The following is a 20,738-nucleotide window of genomic DNA, read 5'->3' on the forward strand; positions in this document are numbered from 1 at the left end:
TTCTCCATCTCTCCAGATTGCATGTGCAATTAGGAAAATAAATTCATCTTGAGACACAGCAAAGATCACTGACTTTGTGCACTGAAGTGGGTGTATCTTTGAATTTGACAAAGAGATGAGTCATGTGACTTTGGACCTGTTGGTCACTGCTACTTCAGCGGCCATTGACTTGGTACCTATTTTGACTTCTCTTATCAGGAATCTGGCCTTGATTCCTCCAACTTCTCCCAACCTGTAGATGCTTTCTCCCTGCCCTCCCACTTTACCACATTCTATTTACTTTACTTTAACATTTTTTCACATTTAAGGTTTTCTTTTTTGTTGTTTCTTTTCTTCCACTGAAAAAATATCTGCCCCTATGCACCATCTATTTCTTGATTTTGAAGGTAATGCCATATTCTTGGTGGGAATTGCTTTTTCTGCTGGAAAGTAGAACAGCTGGTTTCTTTTATTTTTCATCCCAGCATCTGACCCATTCAATGCCTTTTGGAACCTCACATACTTATCAGCAAAGTGACTGCTTTTGCCATGAAAATGGAATCTTCCCAGAAATGATGTAACAATTCCAGGTCTCATATCATAACTCTAAATGAACAAAATCTCTTCTGACAGATTGGCAATCTGAAATGTGTGTGTTTGGAGAGTCACAAGGAGCCATCATGGGAAGATGGGCTCTGAGGAACAATACCAACACAGAAGAGAGGGTAGGGTGGCAAAGACTAGAAAAAATGGTCTCTGTTTGGAATTACCATTTTCATCAGTCAGTAAATTCTATCACTGGAACTCAGAAGCACCAACTAGTACAAATAATAGCTTGCAGGCCAGTGTTCTTAGCATCTTCTGTACCACCTGGAACAGAATGCTCACTCAGGTCCCACACAGGGAGAACAGAAATGATGGAGATAGCCAAGCAAGGCAGAGCCCAATGATAAAGGAAAATAAATATTCTCAGCCAAGTTATACATGCAGAGTGCCCTGGAATCATAGGAGAATAATTTACTCCATCCATCAATCAGGATGAGACAAAGAAGGCCCATCAGAGGTAGTCCCATTTAAAGTGGGCCATGATGAAGAGTAGGGGTCATCCAGGTACAGCAGGTACAAGAGACACCTCAGATACAACAAGAGCATGCATTTGTCATGGTTGCATTCTCTGCAATGAGTCTAAAGGCTTACTTCAACTGTAGAATGTTAGTCTTCTTATCTGTACAATAAGCCGATAAACTTCTGGATTGGTTCACCACAATCAGGGAGAACTTGTTCTGCCCAGGCACTGTATAGTCATTTTGGGATCCAAGGTTAACCATGACCTTAGATAGGGTCAGAGAATGATGAGAAACACAGGCAAACATGCACAGTGGTACAGCTCATGAGCATAAAGAAGGAGATTTGGGAAGCAGAACAATGAAAGCTAGGCTCCCTGGAAGAGGTGGCTGCTGAGTCTCAGTAGGTATTGATAGCCTGGCACTTAACCATGAAGTCAAAGCTAGGTTTTTCTGTTATTGAAACAACTTCACGGGGAACTTAAAGACAGTTTAGGACTTTCTGAACAGCTGCAGTGAGAATATAATGCACAGGGCATATGAGTGAGTCTTTAGAGGGATGCTCAGTGGGACACTCTTCATTCATGGTTTATAAAGGCAAATAAAGACAAGATTATTCCCATGCAATCTCTGCTCCCTGGAGTGATAACCTCAAAATCTGTTGAGTACTCATGTGGACAAGACACAACAAATCCTTTGGGTCATTTTAGTCATTGCAAAGAAGAATTGGGAATATCTCTCTGCCCAGATGCAAGGTTAAATTTCAGAGTTTGGCAACCTGCTTGCAGAGCCTAGTACATTTTTTCCTATGGTGGCTCGTAGAGCTGTAAATCATGAGTGGGGGTCTGAACTTAAAATCTCTGCAAGCTCAACAGAGCCAGCTCAGTTCTCCTCCTCTAGAAGGGAGACTGCATGAGAGTGTCATTAATGCGCTACTGACAAACAGGAGTCAGCCGCAAACTGGTGAGCTTCTTCCATTACTCATGCTAAGATATACCAAGATCTGAATATTGCTTTCCTCCCCGGGGGCATAGCTCTAAAAGATGATTTTTTTCTTATTTCTTCAAAAATTTCCCCTCCTTTTGAAGTATGTCAAGCACATAGCTACAAATCAAGAAGTAAATAATCAAGACCTGTGTTTCTTCTCCTCAGCTTTATCAAAACCTAATTCTTATCAGATATCAAGGTTCTTGAAAAATAAGGCACTGTAAACTCAGGGCTGCTGAGAACTTCATGGGTACATTCAAAGGCAGGCACTTCCTCTGTGTCATCTAAATACCAGCAGGAGCTTAGGTCTCCCCTTCCTCAAGCAGGTTGATACAAGTTCCTAAGTGCACATTAGTCAATTATTACATCATTTTTAGGTGGCAAGAAAAAAGAACTCTTTGGGTGTGGCAAAGATTAAAAAGGACTCACTTGAATGCGCCAGAATGTTCTTTTGGAAATGTCCTGATGCTTTCGTCTGAGGCTGAAGAGAACAATTCTGGGAGCTTTCTTGGAGATGCTGAGACAGAACATGGCCAGAAGAGGCTTCTAGAATGTCTGTGGTTGGCTTCTGAGACTCCCAGCCATCACTCAGAGAAGAACAGTCCAGATCACTCCCTGGGAAAGCAAAAGAATTAATCTTTGTGTGTGTGTGTGTCTCTGTTTCTTTCTGTCTCTCTCTGTCTCTCTGTCTCTCTCTCTCTGTCTCTCTGTCTCTCTCTCTCTGTCTCTCTCTCTCTCTCTCTCTGTATGTGTGTGTACATCTATCCATCCAAGGATGCTGTTGTAGTTTTATTTCTGTTGTTATGATGAAACACCCTGACCAAAAGCAATTTGGGGAAGAAAACAGTTATTTGGCTTATAGTTCCAGGTTACAGAACATCATTTTGGGTAAGTTAAGGCTAATAGCTCAAGCAACTAGTCACAGTACACCCCGAGTCAAGATTTAAGAGAAACAATTCCACACATACTGACTGCTTACTTCTGCTCAGATATTCTTTCATTCTTATACTGTTCAGGGCTCCCGGCCTAGGATCTTGTGCAGTTCACATTGGGATGAATCTATTTATAAGCAAGATAATTGCCCATAGACATGCTCACAGGCCAACTTGATCTAGCCAATATCTTTCTGAGACCCTCTCTTCCCAGGTGACTTGAGGTTGTGTCAAGTTGCCAATAAAAACTAACCAACAGAGCTGCCCTATTTACAGTTCCCAATAATCAGAACAATGGTAACACTGTCTACTGCACTAGTGGAGGAGGAGAGGAGAAGCCTTCCTGGACGAGATGGTATTTTAATACGTCCCCATCTTCTGAGGTGTAAAAGACTTATCGTCAGAACACAAATAAGCAGAGATGAGAGGTGTGTGAGTTTGGTCAAAAAAGACAACTATAGCGGTGACAATAAAGGGCCCAGAAGGGTCCAGGAAACTGTAGTTCTATTTTTACCACCCGAAGAGTGGGGGATCCATTTATAGACTAGGACAATGATGGACTGCTCCTTAGCAAGAGTGTCACCAAGTACATGTTCATGTGGTATGTAATCTAGGTAAAATAACATACAATTTGATATATATATATATATATTTTTTATATATATATATATATATATAGTAAAATCCAGGTGGTCTGGAAGAAATCATGAAATGGTATCCTAACATCCATGTAGGCAAGGAGATGGGTTATCTCACCCTCAATCTCCATGTGATTTTAGGTGGTGAATGGGTTTATTTGAAGTATACACATCAGCGTATGAGCTTGACATCATTACAACATTAAACTTCATAACAAAGATAACTCCTTTTAATTTGCCCATTTACTCATTTGGCATTTATTGAATGTAACTGCATATCAGACCATGCTGTTGAGAAGCAATAGTGGATTAAACACATGTCACCATTTGTTTCATGAGGTTTATATTCAGGTAGGAAATGAGTGGCAGAATATATTGTGATAGGTGTCACTACAGAAATCCACCCTCTGTAAAACACATGGAAAATGAAATAGTGAATACCAAATACATGCTTTATTTTATCATTCACAGAAGATACTTGGTGCAAAAAAATAGTTTCTAAACCACAAATGCACTCTCCTATAATGGTTCATTCATAAATACATTTTACTAACCCTGAAATTAGACTATCAATGCTTCCAAAAAAAATGGTCAAGTTTGATCTCAAATCCATGCAACATAAAAGGTTGAAACTTGCTAAGATAACTCCTAGGAACATATGATGTCCTCAACATGAAGTCACCATGGGATGATATTGGGTTGCTGACTCTTGAGCTGAATTTTAAGTTTAAAAGACTCCAAACTCCCCATACCAGAACTTTGCTGGAAAGGATGAATATAATAAGTAAGAATGACTTTCAACTATATAGGTGCTGCCACAACTTGACTCACCAGAAGCCACTGATTTGATTCATCTGGCTTGAATGTCCTAAGAATTCTCAAGGCTCTGGCTTTGATGGTCTGTGTGACCTCTACCCACAGCTTAGTTTCACTCCCATGTCTGCTGGTGAGAACTTGAGACAATGCAGAACACACTGGCTTGGAGACAAAGACATTCACAAAGAGCAGGCAGAAGTCCTACATGAAATGCAGGTGTTTCCTGGGCTGGCTTCAAAGATGGCACATATCCAACACACATTCTTGTAAAGCCACATGCTTAAGCTCAAAATAAAAGGTCATTCCCAGCAGGCAAGCTGAGGCCACTCACACCCCTCAACAAGAGCTATGGCTGAAGCTGACAGAGATGGGGGATGGAAAGAAGTATTTGTAAGTCATAATTAAAGGGCTGCTGTTTAAATGTTGCTATAGGGCATGAGGAAAGGCCCTTACTCTTAAAGGAGGCAGAAAATTAGAACCAAGTCCCTGCAGGGCTGAAATAGTCTATTCCCATCATGGAAAGATGAGGGGGAAAACAAAACAAAACAAAACAAAACAAAACAAAACAAAACAAATGTTCAGTAGCTCATCTCTAGTTAATAGATGGGAGGAAACTATGTCCTTGGCATTTTAAAAGTGGGTTTCAAGTTTGACTTTGTACTAATCCAGGGAGTTAATATTTCTTCCACCAGTACTGGCCCTTGATAACTGCCAGGAGCCAGGATATAGCATCACTCAATACGAGCTGCATAGCTTCCTTCAGAGAATGTTCACAACCCTACATCACAAAATGTATAGAGATAGCATCTCACATGAGAAAAGAAAATAAATATGACTATGAAGAACTCTAGGTAAAAGTTTCCTAAAGCACTCATGCAATCCCTGCTTAGATTTCAGCTTTGACCTGCTGGCCTGGTATTTAGGGAAATTATTTTACTTTTGGGGAAAATGATGGAGTAGCGATGAATATTTTGTTTTTCTCTCAATTGCAGTCTCACCTAGTTTTTGATTGGCTAATTAGACAACAATTTCTAGGGTTCATAGGAGTCTTGGTTGCATGACTAATGAATATTCAGACTAGAGGCTCCACATGTTTACTGAGTCCATACATGTGGGAGGAATAAAGAGGAGTAGAAACAGACACTGACCCAAAGGAGGTGAAAATCCTAGTGTGTATAGGGGTGGGGGAGCTCAATGAGGGGCAGACAGGAAATAAGGCACTGTTGATTGAATAGAGATACATGTAACCAGATATCATTTATTAAAATACGACATATAATTTGATGGAAATTGCCAAGACTTAGGCTTCAGGATATCTGGAATATGAATTATAATAAGGGGGTCATAGGTCATTTTATTTTAATTTTATGATCTCTAATTTATTCTTCTATAAAACAGATAATTTCTAACTTCCACAGTGATGTGATGACTAAGATGAGAAGTGTAAATGTCTCATAGCACAAGATATATGAAGGACCTGAAGCTTTTAGTATTAATATACATTATAATATACAGAATTCATGGCTATATCTGGGATGGTCACTTCAAAGGTGGAGACAGAAAGGTGCTGGGTTGTCATTAAATAATGTTTCCAGATGGGAAAGATTATCCAGAATATGAGTTTATTATCATAAATGGCAAAGGAAGGTGTTTTACTTTGAATTGGACATCTAAGAAATTGCCCTTCCAAGTAAGGATATCTTGATTATTCCCCCAGACTCTTCTAGGCTCGATACTTATATACTCTAGCCCCTATGAATTTACGGTAGGACAGATTATATCCTCTACCACCTTCTCCTTAATGAGTTGAATGTGTGTAGTGAGAGGTCTCCAGAAAGGACACAACTGAACTGTGGGGAGGAATAGCTATGACCCTAATCTGATTTTAGAGGGAGTATAAACTGAAGAGAAGGGGAGAAGAAAGAAGCATTCTGGAAATCATTTTTTTTTCTCATGCATTGAGAACCTCAAGAGAAGCAAGCTGAAGTTGATATCAGTCCTATTTAACAATCCGAAAGGCCTTTTCTGTTTCCATTGCTGTCAGGGAAAGCCCAGCATATGCTATAACCGAGGAAAGATGCCAGATGGGATGAAGGACTGAAGCAAGGCAGGCTACAGTGACACCCCAAGGAAGTCCTCAAGCCAGAGGATTTCAGAAACTGCAGCAAAACTAGAAAAGACAGGTGTTTCATAGACACAGAGCCAGGGGTTCTGTTGCACTTATCATCTACCCTGCATGGATTGCTCATTCAAGGAACTAGAGGAGCCAAGTCCTATTATAGTGAAAGCCTAAAAAAGAATGTCTGAGTCTGCCTGGGAGAACACGGGGAGATTTCACAGAGGAGGACTGAAGCAGAAACCTGGAGGGTGAGTAGAAATTCTAACAGAAGACAGTAGGAAGATAAAGGACCAGGCACAGAGGGAGAAGATGAGAGAAAAGAGAGGACAAAGCTAAGACACCAGTCTGAGAGACAATATGGTAGGTTCCCAGTGAGCGAGCTCTATATGGCTAGATAGAAGAATAAGCCTGGGGGTGATTACCTCAAGATGATTCTCATTGGACATAGATGACGTAATGTTTTCAAAGCCTCCTGTCACATTCAGATTCTAAGATTGTTCTGTGAGGAATTTCGAGTCAGTAATGAATGTCCAGAGTAAATGTGACATGAGCCTTCTGGCTAAAACACTCTAAGCAGTGAGCCCTGGAAGCTCTTGAGTCTTCATTGCAGAAGCTGGAGTGACTTGGGAACACTAAGACACTTGGGATCCTCTTAAAAACAAGGGTTTTTAATTAGGTGGTATTCCCTTTCCCTGGGACTTCTTGGTAGCATCTGAAGGCACTTTTGCTTATCATAACTTTAAATGTGTGGGCTATTACTGTCATTTGTGAATAGAAACTGTACATGCTACTAACATGCTATAATGAACTGAGTGGCTGACACAATGATGCCTGACCATCCCCTAAGACCAGTTACACTAAGATGGAGAATTCTGTCAAGGGGATAACAGACCAAGAGTGTAAGGTGTTGAGAGCATTAATATTCTTCCAATCGCTCTGAGGAGTGTTATTTTTGCTATTTGCCCTTACTCTTATCCAAATACCCTGTTCTCTGCCCTCATAAGACAATTCATAATTTATAATCTTTTACAAAACTAGACTATGGGATATGTAATTCATGCAAACTCTTGATTAGTGTTCATCTCCATCAATGATTTAGATTGAAAGCTCCATGAGGAACAGGCAACCTCATCTGCAGCAAAAAATGTAATTAGTACCCAGCTCATAGCTTGCCCTCAATGATAATGAATGGGGAGATTATGTGAAGGTGAGAATTTGAGACAAGTACAACAAGGCTACAGTAACCACAGAGATGGTGGGTCAGTTTTCATCCCTATAGAAACCAAGGCTGATGTGAGATAGAGGCATCAAGAAGTGCCAGTCTGTGGCCTCACTCTCCATGTGGCCCTACATAGCCTAGATACTGAACCAATGAGCTGGAACTTTTGAATGGGGAAGTACCTGCCACATATTCCTTCCTACTATTCTCCCATAGCTTCTGGGCACTTACCAAAGCAGCATAAGAAAACATTTTTGCTGGTTGCCATAGATGAAGAAAGCAACAGATAACCAACCAGTAAGGACCACATGGTAGAGCTTGTCCTGGAGCATGCTCATTGTAGCACTGCTCACAATAGCCAAATACAGATGCAACTTTAGTGTCTGTCCACAGATGGATGCATAAAGAAAATGTGGCATGTGTATGCAATGGAATGTCGTTCAACCTTAAATAAGGAAGGTAATCTTGCCACATGCAACATCATGGAAGGACCTGCATGACAGTGTCCTAAGATAAATGATCCAGTGTAAAAGGGCAGATACTGAGTCCACTTTCGTAAGGATAAACTTACAGAAGCAGATAATTCAGCAATGGTTACCAGAGCTTTGAGAGTTAAAAGGTGGAAAAACTTGGAAGTATAGCATTTCCATTACATTAAATGGACGATTTTGAAAGATATGTATGGCACAGTCCTATTGCCTGTATTTAATAATACATTTATTAAGAAGATGGATAATGTTAAGTATCCTTAAAACACACCTACACCTGTGCGCACACACAGAAGGATATAAGGTGCCTTGGGGAGTTGTTTTGTATGCCTTTTATGTTAATTATGGAGATAAATAACAGGTGTTTGCATATAGCTAACTCATTAAATTTTACATATGAAATGTGTACATTCCTTTGTGTATCAAGTATGCCTCAGTAAAGCTGTTGAGAGAGAGAAAGAGAGAGAGAGAGAGAGAGAGAGAGAGAGAGAGAGAGAGAGAGAGAGAGATGACCAAATTAATGTAGAAGAAAATAGCCAGGACATTCCTGGCTGATCACACATTCCTGAAAGGCAGTTCTATGATTCCAGAACATGAGGCAGGTTCTGTGGTAAAAGGAAAAATGGCCCTATGCTGCTTCTGAGGAATACCTGGTCTAACTCAGAGAATTAGCACTGATAAATAAATAAAACAAATGGCTCTTGTGTTGGAAATCCTACACAGAACTTTTAAATGATGCCATTAAACACAGAAATCATAAAAATTTCTTAATATTCAAAATGACCAAGGAGATAGTTGTCTCGAAAAAGATGTGATTTGCCTCAACCCATACTTTTCTTTGACTGATTTCTAGCTTCTGCTAAGTTTAATAATAAATGAATGGATCTTAACACATCAAACATTTCAGCAATATCTTTAGTTGTATTGTTCTTCAAAGTACTAATTTTATGCTGTTTCTCCTGTTTTTTCTAAATTCACTCCTATATACTGCATATGTTCCATGCATACTTTCCATACCTTTGCACATAAAATAAGCATTCTATTACTTCAGAGAGAGGCATGGAGCCACAAATAGACATAACCATTGAGGACACATATGCAAGGGGCCTTAGTCCTAGAGAAAAGCTCTGAGTTGAAGCCTGTGACTTGCCTGTCCTAGGGCCAACAGATAGGAAGGGCTAAGGAAGATCCTGTTCCATGCAATTCTCCCTATGTGAATTCTCTATTCTCTTTCAGGGTGACTCACAGGTCCAGGAACACATTCCAAATTGCAGTTTGGGGTGGGGGCGGGTCTTGGGAACTGCAAAATGCCAATGCTGAAGAATGAATTGCGACTAACGAGGGAAGGTAGCTCTCTCTGTGTGCAGCTGGCGAAGGGGTGAGAGGAGGACAAGCGAAGCAGGCAAAATATCCTCTCGTCTCAAAAATGAAGTATGAGAAAATCAGGGGAAATAGTGTTTGATTGCAGCCACCGCACAGAGAGAAAATAGCAAAACAATTTAATTTTGAATTCTTCTGGAGTCTTCTAACTAGGCTATATTTCCAGAGGAAAAAAATAAATTGCTGATAAATCAAGAGGCCTTGGGTAAAACCGGAAAACTAGATGTCTGAGGAAATTTGATTACAGCTGACAGCAAAGATGAGAGTTTTCCAAGTCTTGTGTGCACCCAGGTTGACTAATTACTGATTTTTTGGAAGGGGTGGTTTGATTTGTTATATTTAGAAGATATTTGACAACCATGAGAATTTTAATAAGATACCTCATGCATGTGAAGCGCTACTGTGGTCCAACTGCTTTCAAGTTGTTTGGGCACGTTTGGAAGAACCAAGTATGGATGCCAGATGCCAATTTCCAAATACGTGAAAATGGCCTTTGTAAAAAACCATTCCCCAGTGTCAGAGTTTAAATGTGAAACGTCTTCCGTGAGCTCCTGGGTTACTCACCACCTGGGTTGGAAAGGTTATAGGGTTCTGATCGAGTGGACCTTCACTGGAGGAAATAGGTCATTCAAAGTAGGCCTTGGGTTTTTGTTGTTGTTGGTATTTTTTGTTTTGTTTTGTTTTTTAGCACAGCTCCACTTCCTATTTGCTTTCTGCTTCCAGACCCATAGACACAGTTTGACCAGATGCCCTACTCTCCTGCCATCAGATCTTCCCTGCTGTGCTGGACTGTTTACCTTCAAACTGTGAGCCAAGGTAAGCCCTTCCTCCTCCAAATTGCTTCTTGTCCCAAATTTTGCCACAGAACAAGAAAAGTAACCAAGACACCAGCTATAGTTACCAGGCACCATTTTCCCGTTCTTTGCCATTTCATGGAAACTGGCTTCTCATGGTCACTTACAGTTTTCTTTGAATTGTCTCTTTTAGGCTTTTATTTGAAAGGAAACTCGATCTCAAGTATTTATAGTCACACTGAGAAGTAAACACACACACGCTCATGAAAGTCTGCTAAATACTGAGCATGTTCATTGGCAGACAGGGGGACTGGAGAGATGGCTCAGCAATTAAGAGCATTTGATGCTTTCCCATATGGTCCCAGTTTGGTTCACAGAACCCACATGGAAGCTCACAACCAAATGTAACTCTAGCTTCAGGGGGTCTTAGCCCCCTGGCCTTGGAGGTTACATCTACACATAATTAAAAACAATACAAATAAATCTTTGTGGAGGGAATGTGTTGAGTATAGAGCATCAACCCCAAGCTCATTTGATAGTTTTTATGAGTTACTGCACTTCATCTTCATAGCAATCTTACATGGTATTATCTTTGTCATTATATTGATAAGGAAGTGGAGATCAGAAAAGTTATTCAATGTTCCCAAGAACACACAAGTGGGAAGAGGTGGTTCCAAGACTTGAATTCAGGTGCACTTACCCCAAAAGACAGGTCCTCTCATTATTCTGTTTTCCTGTCTTTCAAAGCTGGCACTGACAGTTTTCTTTACACAGTTCTCCAAATGAAACACATCCGTTTGTTAAACTTCTCCCACTTCCTCAAAACCTCATTCAATCTGTCACAAACTGTCAATTCTACATTTAAAAAAAAAATCCCTTAATTCTTTTCCTTCTTTTCACTCTGTACAATCTTGGAATGCTTGTTGCTTTTCTTGCTTCTGAGCTCACATCAGCTAACCTCCATCCAATCTTCCCTTGCATACTACTAGAAAACTAACACTGAAAATCCAAATCTGATGTGTCTTTATCCTGCTTAAGATCCTTTAAAATCACCCTTGAATCATTAGGTAAACTCTTTCTCCTCAATAAGGCACAGAAGGTTCTTCAGCCCTCCACCATCTGTCTTTCCTAATCCAACCCCCATGTCCTGCCTCCTGTCTATGTCCTGTTTAGATTTCCTTGCTATTGGAACGAGAATGCACTTGGTTTGATTAATCATTTGTTCATATTATGTGGCTAGTTCTTCATTCAACAAGGTTTTATTGTTTTAAAATGAATCTAGCATTGTACACACCTTCACACACACACACACACACACACACACACACACACACACACAAAATAGAATTTTCATATCATTCCAATTGGGAAATTTATACCATCCATTCAATTTTCTCCTATTTGTAACAACTTATAATACCTCAGAATATTACAAAACCAGGAAAAACTGGATGGATGGTACAAATTTGCATTCTCATCACTTTCCCCTTAATTATTCTCTGTGTAACAGTTGTTAACATGATAAATAATATGGTTTGCCTATTTTCCAACAAAATATAATGTCCATAAAAATAAGCAGTTTCATTGGCTTTGCTCAATGCTGTACTCGGGGCATAGACAGTTTCAGCCCCTCCTTAAAAAGTCTTCCTAATTAAAAGAATGAATTCTTGTAGAGTTCTCAACCTGAAACCACTCATTGAAATGGTCCATTCTTACAAAGATGTATCTGAGGGATCAGAGTGAAATGCGTGTAAGGGGAAGGAACAAAGGTGAAGTTGAAGATAGACCAGAGACATGGGATTGAGATAAGAACAAGGGACCCATGCTCAGCTGGATCTCACTTTGAGTTCAGTACTCTGCTGTCACATTTAACATTTTTTTTTGTTCCAGAATCTTCATTCTCATTTTGTATTGGTTGCTAAAATTTTAAACCATTTCTAAGAATCAGAAGACAGTCAAAGGGATTTATATGTGTTAGGAAGGAATGACTAGTCACAATATAAACCTTGGAAAGCCCATAATCCCAGCAATTTGGAAGGCAGAACAGGCAGAAATGGCATTCTACCTCTGATTTGCCTTGTAAGCCACTCATTTCTTAAGACCCTCTTAGATGTTATTTTACCTGAAATGCTTGTGACCTTTTCTAGGTTGAGCTCATACAACCTTTCTGGTTTATGTGTTAGTTTTCTCTTCATCATTCTCTCCATGCTCCTAACCCTGCTATAGCACTTAAGGCATTATACTGTAATTGTTTACAAACCTATTTCCCTCCTTATCTGAGAAAGGAGTTTTCCAAGGTTAGAGTTGTGTCTTATTTAGCTTAGTACAGTGGTTTCCATAGAGCATGTAAATGTAGTCAAGGATTTGAGGAGTGAATAACAAGGGAATGGGCTTTGAGTTCATATCATTGCCTTTATACACATAGATTTTGATGCACGAATGCATGAGCACATATTTATATTAGATATGTAATTTATATAAGTATATCAGATGTTTCAATGGAATATACACATATATGTATATGCATATGCATGCATATACCATGTTTTTAAACTAAAGCAATTGAGACTTAACAAAGTTCCTATCCCAGTATGCCAAAACTGAGATTTGAATCCTGACTCCAGGTCACTGTTTCCAATATAGGTCTTCTAAATTTGCCTCCATTACCACTTCTCCACTTCTATTCCATATACAAAAAGCCACATTGGAAATGGGCCAATATTTTCTGAGTATTATCATCATTCTAATGCAGCTATTTACACGCTGACTTTTTGCATGACATGACCTTTGTATTTCAACAATAGTGTGGGTGGAAATATATCAATAAAATTTTAAACTCTGGCTTCACCCTCTCCATCAAAATGATAGTCATCTCTGGACTGTGCCTTGGGCCAGGACTATATGACTGTCATTCATAAATGACATCTCATCATGGAATGCAAAAGTCAAGATCACCATTTTTCATTGCAGTGTTACATACCCAGGCTCCTGATGCCCTCCAGCCAGGTGTCCTCACTTGGAGGTGAGTCGGCATCTCCAAAGATGCTTCCATGCAGCCACGATTTAGAGGCTCTGAGGTCCAAGAGAGAAGAAAGAGAACGGTGGGTTCTCTTTTTCTTTCTAAATATTCTGGGAAGAAATGAAAGCAGTGAGTAGCAGTCACCTCAGGTTGGAAACAATCCACTGGGAATGATTTGAAGCGCAGAGGAGGCCTATGACCCAAATCCATACCTCCAAAGTTTCTTACAGGTCTACTGTGTTCTGGGATTCTGAATTAAAGTTCCCCCAAAGTAACCACACCTTATACCACATATCCACTGTGGAAAGGCTGGAATGTCACAGAACCAGAGCACATTATCCCATTTCTGAGATTTGGAAAACGAGACCCAGAAAGGTTATGTTATTTGACTAAGGTCATCCAACCAGTAAATGATGTAGCTTGGAAGCAAATCTAGTAAGTCTGACTCCACAGACACTGGTCCTAATCATCACATTGTGTTGGAGATACTCTAAAGAATTACGTAGAAAATGCCCACAGAGAACTGGAATTGTATTGGGTCATGGTAGACCATGAAGCTAGAAAGATAGTAAAGAGTGCTGTATGTTTCCTTGGGGACCTTGAGTTTAATGTTAGTGTAAAAGAAACCACAGGAATGTGTCTTGGGAAAGTGAGGGGTAATGATGTGACTTGGTTTTCATTTCCGAAGACTCTTGGCCACAGAGGATGGCTTGGAGGGGCAGGATTGAGGGCAGGGAGATATTGAAAGTTCATGACAATGTCCCTTGTTATGTACCTGTCTGGGACGTGCCAACCTGTGTGCTGAATACATTATGTTAGTGAGAAATGCTAAAGGGCTGATCCAGAACCAAGTAACGTAAAGAGGAAATGGGTTGCTTTTCTTGTGACAGCACTCGACTCTTCAGAGTGGCATCTAGAATCACTCTCAGAAGATGAATTTTGAAGTGGCTTTCCCTCAGTTCAAAAGTAGGTTAGAGCAAGCTTTGGATTTTATTTATTTAATTTGTATGTAGGGTGTGTGTGTGTGTGTGTGTGTGTGTGTGTGTGTGTGTGTGTGTGTGCATGTGTGGAAGCCAGAGGTCCTCCTTGAGTATCTTTCTCTATCACTCCCCAAGTTATTATTTGAGACAAGCTCTATACTGAACCTGGAGCTTTCTTGATTGGACTAGATTGATTGGCCAATGAGCTCCATGATTGCACTTGACTCTGCCTCTCCAGCTCTGGGATTATGATGCACAACAGTGTGACTGGCTTTTTGTGGGTGCTAGGGATCTGAGTACATGTCCTCCTGCTTGCCCACAAGTCCTTTGACCCACTGAGACATTTCTTAAGTCCTAAACCCTAGTTACTTATGGTTCTCAATTAGCATAATTTTAGCCTTCTTTCTTGCCAGAAGCCCCTTCCTTAAGCTATATCCCAACCAAGCTACTTGCATTCTCCTAATTGTATCAGGGTTTCTCAGAGTCCTTTGTCTGTACCTTTCTCCATGGCATTCCATTTCCTACTTTGTTTCAGCAGGCACTTCATGTCTTTTAGAATTCATCATCACCATTTCTAAGAAAGCTATGTTTCCTGTTCCCTAAATGAAACTGGCATCTTTCTCTTTCCCTCCACTGTCCCTGATATTAGCTTCCATCCCAGCACGTGTATTACTTCATTTCGCTATCATTTGTTTTCATGTTGGCTTTCCCAGCTTCCAATTCCTCTTTTATTCCCATGCTCTTGGGCAGCATTAAGTTGCTTATCAGTGTGTGGATGAATGAATGGTGGGCAGAATGGCCTTGAGAAGCCTTTACACAATATTTTCTACTTACTTAACTAAGTTCTCCTTGTACATAACACTGGTATGTGAGGGGTTCAGAGTGATGTGGCCATCTGGGTCACAGAGGAAACTGTCCTCAGTCCAAATGTAGTAGCCATTGGTGAGGAGTCGGGGGCTTCTGCGGCAGACATAGTGGGAGCCTGTCAGGGGATCTATGGAGCAGCATTCAAAAGAAATGTCTCCATCCAGGAAGTCACAACCAAAGCTAAAAAAGAAAAAAGGAAGGTCCTTGAAGTCACTACCAAGTACTTACAATCATAAAAACCCCATAGGACCATGTAGACATTATGAAGGCAACTTTCATTCTTTACATTTAAGATTGTCAACTACTTCCACAGCCTTTAGCAGTGGTGCTCTTAACTTTCAGGGTGTTGGCCTTGAACAATACAGCATTTAGTTCTTTCTATTTTGAATTTTGGTGACAACATTCTGGCCAACCAGCTCCTTCACCTTATGATGGATCTACACACTTCAGATCCACCTTAGACTGCTGTTAGTCCATTCTTATGGAAACATTGCCAACCAGCCTTTCTGGGATGCTGGAAACTCATTGTTCCCTTCACTCAATACAGCTTAAGTGTCATGTGCCACTTCGTCGCTCTTGCCACTGTACTAGAGAAGCTACAATTTCCTTTCCTTTAAATCTCCCACTTGAGAGATATCCAGCTCTTTGATGACAGCTCCCGTATCTTACCCAAGTCCTTTCTTTTCCGTGCTCTAAGTTTTCCCATTCATATAACTCACCTTTCTTTGGCAAAAGGTGACTTTGAACCATTTACTGCTTTACTGGGACTCCTTTTCTCTGTTGTCAAGTTAAAGCATCCTTTTCTTTCTTGTGACAGGCAAGGGACACGTGGGTGTATCCATCTGGAGGGGACCATGATTGTCACCTCCTTCATTATAGAATTCCTTTCTTAAATTACAAAGTCCAAGACTACCCTCATCTACCTCATCACCAACATATTGTCTTGCCAACTGAACCAACTGTCAATTTCTAGTAATTTCCCCATACCTTTAATCATATCACCATTTCCAGATGTCTGTGTTCACTTCCCCTTAGAATATCAGTATACAGTAGACTAAGGGAAGAGATTTGTATCTAAGAGCTATGTTTTTTTTATCATAATTCCACAAATTGTTTTTGTTTTTTTTACATGCTCTTTTTCTGCATATTTCCTGTACATTATGAACAAAAATATGTATATTGAAGGTTATTTAAGCCCCATAGTTTCCTCAAAGATGTCATAATTTCATGGACAGTTCTTAATACTGATGTCTTTCATATTCTAAATGTTCCAAACTACACACATTGGTTACTATTTGAATATGCTCATCTTTTGTGATTTTGAATTTTAGGACTCTAACTGTCCTAATTTGCTTTTTTTTCTTGCCGTGATAAAACATTTGGACTAAAGCCAACTTGGGAAGGAGCGAATTTATTTCACTTTACAGGTTACAGTCCATTCTCAAGGAATGGCAAGGCAGGGACTCAAGGCAGGAGATTGAAGTAGAAACCTGAAGGAACATTGCTTGCTGGTTTGCTTCTGGTGGTTTGCTAAGCTAGTTTACTTACACAGCTCAGGTCCACCTGCCTAAGGCTGGCACTACTCACAGACATCTGGGCCCTCCTCTATCAAGTAGCAAGTAAAAAAAATGCCTCACAGGCATGTTCATAGGCCAATCTATTTGAGACAATTCTTCAGTTGAGGTTCCTTCTTCCCAAGTGACTCTAAAGTTGTTCAAGATGACAGCTGAAGGTAACTATGACACTAACTGTATCAATAGAACACTTTTAAGATCTTTGTATAATTTCATTAAATTGTAAATGTAGGTAAAGGCTAATAACTAGAAAGGAGACTGAGCAAAGATAAAAACAGGCAATGAGGAAGGACAGAAGGTAGGAGAAAGGACACCTAGGACATGAAAGGGAAAGATTTTAGGGAAAAGTGAGGGAAGTCTAGGAGAATCAAGAGAATGGGGAGAAAAAATGCCCCCAATGATTTGTAATATTTTTATGCTAATTAAAAATATTCATAGACTTACTGATGTTGTCACGTCCTTACTTTAAATCATTGATGAAAATACTGAATGGTATAAGCAGAGAGACCTAAGACACTGGAAATGCCAGAAATGAGCTCTCTCCAGAGAGGCCTGGACCACTTCATTTCAGCATCATTTTTGCTTATCATTTCCTCTTTTTGTAGAAAAGAAAAGGAAGACACCAGTAATAGCACCAGATAATAATTGCCCAAGATCTTGATGCTTCTGAGTGAGAAGTGAGTTACAAATTCCTATACTTTGGTGGGGCCTTCTACTCTATGTTTCCTTCTCTATACTATTTGACCTCTTAAGAATCAATGGAGCTATCCAAAGTGCACTTGGCACTTGGAAACTACAGAACTCTGGACCTGTATCTCTAGCTGCCCTCTGAGGTTCAATCTTTAACCATTATTATCAACCTCAGTTTCTCTAACCCTGGGCATCTCTCCTTTCAAGTGTCCTTAAGTTTTTCTCTCCTTCTTGACTGTACATAAAACAGAAATATTTTTGTAACATCAACATTATGGTAAGAGTATTCTAGGTGATACCAAGTCTTTTCAGTGGTAACAAAACTACCTCTAGGTCTTGACGCTCATTTGAATTATACTGGAGGCATTCCAGCAGCTTACTCTCTTTCAATAGACTCTTTTCAATGGATTTCAGAAACCTAACCACACATACAACCAGCAACTTGCTCAACTGTGCAAATACCAAGTTCTTTCTTGTCTTGAGAGATGATAACCAAGTCATGGAAGAATTTTGCTTCCTGGTGGTGTTGGTGAAGAGACAGACTCCACCAAAGCCTTTAAAAATTTTTGTGTAGTTACTCACATATTGGTAGGTTGTAAGCCATGTCTCATATCCTCTTTCTACATTTCCCGCAGACATTACTTACTTTCTCAGTTTAAAAACCTATGAATAATTAACATATGAGCTTGTTGTTAATAGTATACTAATTAATAGAAATTAATTGAAGTTGCACCATGAATCTAGCCCCCAATTTTTTATTTGTTCTGCCCTTTACAAATCTCACTAAAATATAGGGATACTTATTATTCTCCTCATATAGCAAGAAAAAATTAAGATTTAGAAAGGCAAATTAATTAGCTGTTTAATACACTTTACTTGCAGAGAAGCTACAATGCAATCCTAGTTAAACTGGTCCAACATAAACTCATATTTCCTTGGCTGACTCATGTAGTAATGTCAGAAGACCTGAAATTTACAGGAAGGGCAAATTCTAATTTTAGTGCTAGATTCCTTTTATCTTACAGGTACATTTCTGAAAATGTTGGGGAAACCTCAACTAATGCCTATGGAAGGAATAACCAGTGGACAGAAGCTCGGGTAGAAAAATCACAGGAAGGAAAACAAAGACTCCATTGCAAGTTTGAACAAAATGTTGGAATCAACTAGTTTGAGTAGAACATGAAATGTGACCAGCTTGTACACTGGTAAATACTGTGATCCTTGTAAAATGAAATGGCAAGACACAATGTGATGGTTTGTATGAGAATGATCCTCCTAGACTTACACATTTGAATGCATGATCTCCAGTTGGTGGAACTGTTTTGGGAGGACTAGGAGGTGTGGCCTTATGAGAGGAGATATGTCACTAGGGATGGGCTTTGAGGTTTAAAAAATCTGTGCCTGTTCCAGTTAGGTCTTTCTTTATTTGCCTTATGCTTCTGGATCATATGTAAACTCTCAGCTACTGCTCCAGCACCATGCCTGCCTGATTGCTGCTGTATCCCCCTGCTCATGGACTGTAACTCTCTAGAATTGTAAGCTCCCATAAACAATTTCTTCTATAAGTTGTCTTCATCATCATGGTGCTTTAATATTACAACAAAAAGCAACTAAGATACCAGATTAAGAAAAAAAAACTGAAGGGGCTAGAGAGATAGCTCAGACTTTATGAGCACTGGCTGCTCTCCCAGAAGAACTTAGGTTCAATTCCCAGCAACCACATGGCAGCTCACAACCATCTACAATGAGATCTGGTGCCCTCTTCTGGTGTGTATACATACATGCACACAAAACATTGTATATATAATAAATAAATAAATCTTAAAAAAGGAGAGAAACTGAAACCCAGCCATATCTAAGTATTCAGTTTAGTTTTCCATTCAATAAGAAATGGTTACACCTGCCTACATACTCACACTAAAAAGAAAAAAAAAAACCAATCCATTCCTAGAGTAGACAAGTTTTTAGTTGCTAATGCACAGGCCTGAAATCATATAGCCATGGTCCTTTTAAAGCAACACAAAATAAGATGGGCAGGAAGGAAGTTTGCCTTAACAGAGAAAAACCCCATGACATACCTTTGGAAAAGGCACGTTGGGGACAGCTCTCCAGAGAGTCCTCTGTTTGACCTGGAGGAATCTGCATACGGAAACAAGAGAGAAATTTTCAACATCTCACCAACATGTATGATCATGATTGGCAACAGGGGTGACCCATGAGCAGGTGTGCCTAGATGATGTCCCAGCCTTAGCAAGAAGACAGCAATGTGATAGAGCAAAGTGAAAAGCGAGTTTCGAGGAATCCACCAACTTGTCACCACTCCCCTATGGGAAGCACAAAGTAATCTAGATGCTTTTGTCTTCTGTTCTTTCTCACACTTCACAGTCCTTAAAGGTTTCTTTAGTGGAGGGTGACAAATCATGACCTCCGAACTGAGCTTATGAATGGAAGAGAAAAAGCATCTTGTGTGATGTTGTAAAACATCAAAATCAATTGCTCAGTGTGTTGGTTATTGTAGCTCACTCCATAATCTGAGGAATTCAATCACTGGCTAGGGGTTCTGTTATTAGTGCTTAGTAGATGCTTCTGCTATAGCAAACAGAAGGCATTGTTTGGGCGGAGTATAAAGTCTTGATTTTGTGTGTGCAAGTGTGAGTGCATGTGTCTTCCTCTATTGCTCCCCAGATTTTTTGATACAAAGTCTCTCACTGAACCTGGATCTCATCAGTTCTACTAGCATGTCTCCTCAGTACCAGGATTACAGGAGCATGCCATCATACCCGGCCCTTTATGTGGGCGATGTGAATCTGAATTCAGGTCTTCATGCTTGCATGGTGAACACTTTACATCACAGTGCGTCTCTCTAGCCCTGGGTTTGATTTTGTTTCTTTTAAATATATGATTCTTAAAGGTATGAGACCTGTGCAGTCTTCATTAAAGAAGACTTAATCATGCACTCTGGCTTAGCCATAGGCATGACAATGGGCTTCACCTGGAGGAGGGTTGCAGGTGATTAATAGTCTAAACTGTGTCCCATATATTTTATAAAAGGCAGTGGTGGTTATCCAGACTTCTAACAACCAGGCTCAGTGAAACTTGGTTTCCTTACTGACAATTACTACTTAAAACAAATAAGGTGATTTAGACTTTCAGCTTGGGCTTTTCTTTTTAATAGTTGAAAACTGTGGGTGT

The 20,738-nt window shown here is 39.9% G+C and overlaps 1 protein-coding gene across 1 annotated transcript in view; it reads right to left on the reverse strand.

Annotated features, from left to right (window-relative positions):
• Nucleotides 1-20,738, reverse strand: part of Tmem71 (transmembrane protein 71) — a 37,329-nt gene that overhangs the window by 14,194 nt on the left and 2,397 nt on the right. The window contains 4 exon segments of the mRNA XM_028876015.2: nucleotides 2,460-2,645; nucleotides 13,397-13,545; nucleotides 15,250-15,462; nucleotides 19,625-19,685. Of these exon segments, the coding sequence (XP_028731848.1) occupies nucleotides 2,460-2,645; nucleotides 13,397-13,545; nucleotides 15,250-15,462; nucleotides 19,625-19,685 (609 nt within the window).

The sequence above is a fragment of the Peromyscus leucopus genome, chromosome 20 (genome assembly GCF_004664715.2).
Source record: "Peromyscus leucopus breed LL Stock chromosome 20, UCI_PerLeu_2.1, whole genome shotgun sequence".
Taxonomy (NCBI): domain Eukaryota; kingdom Metazoa; phylum Chordata; class Mammalia; order Rodentia; family Cricetidae; genus Peromyscus; species Peromyscus leucopus.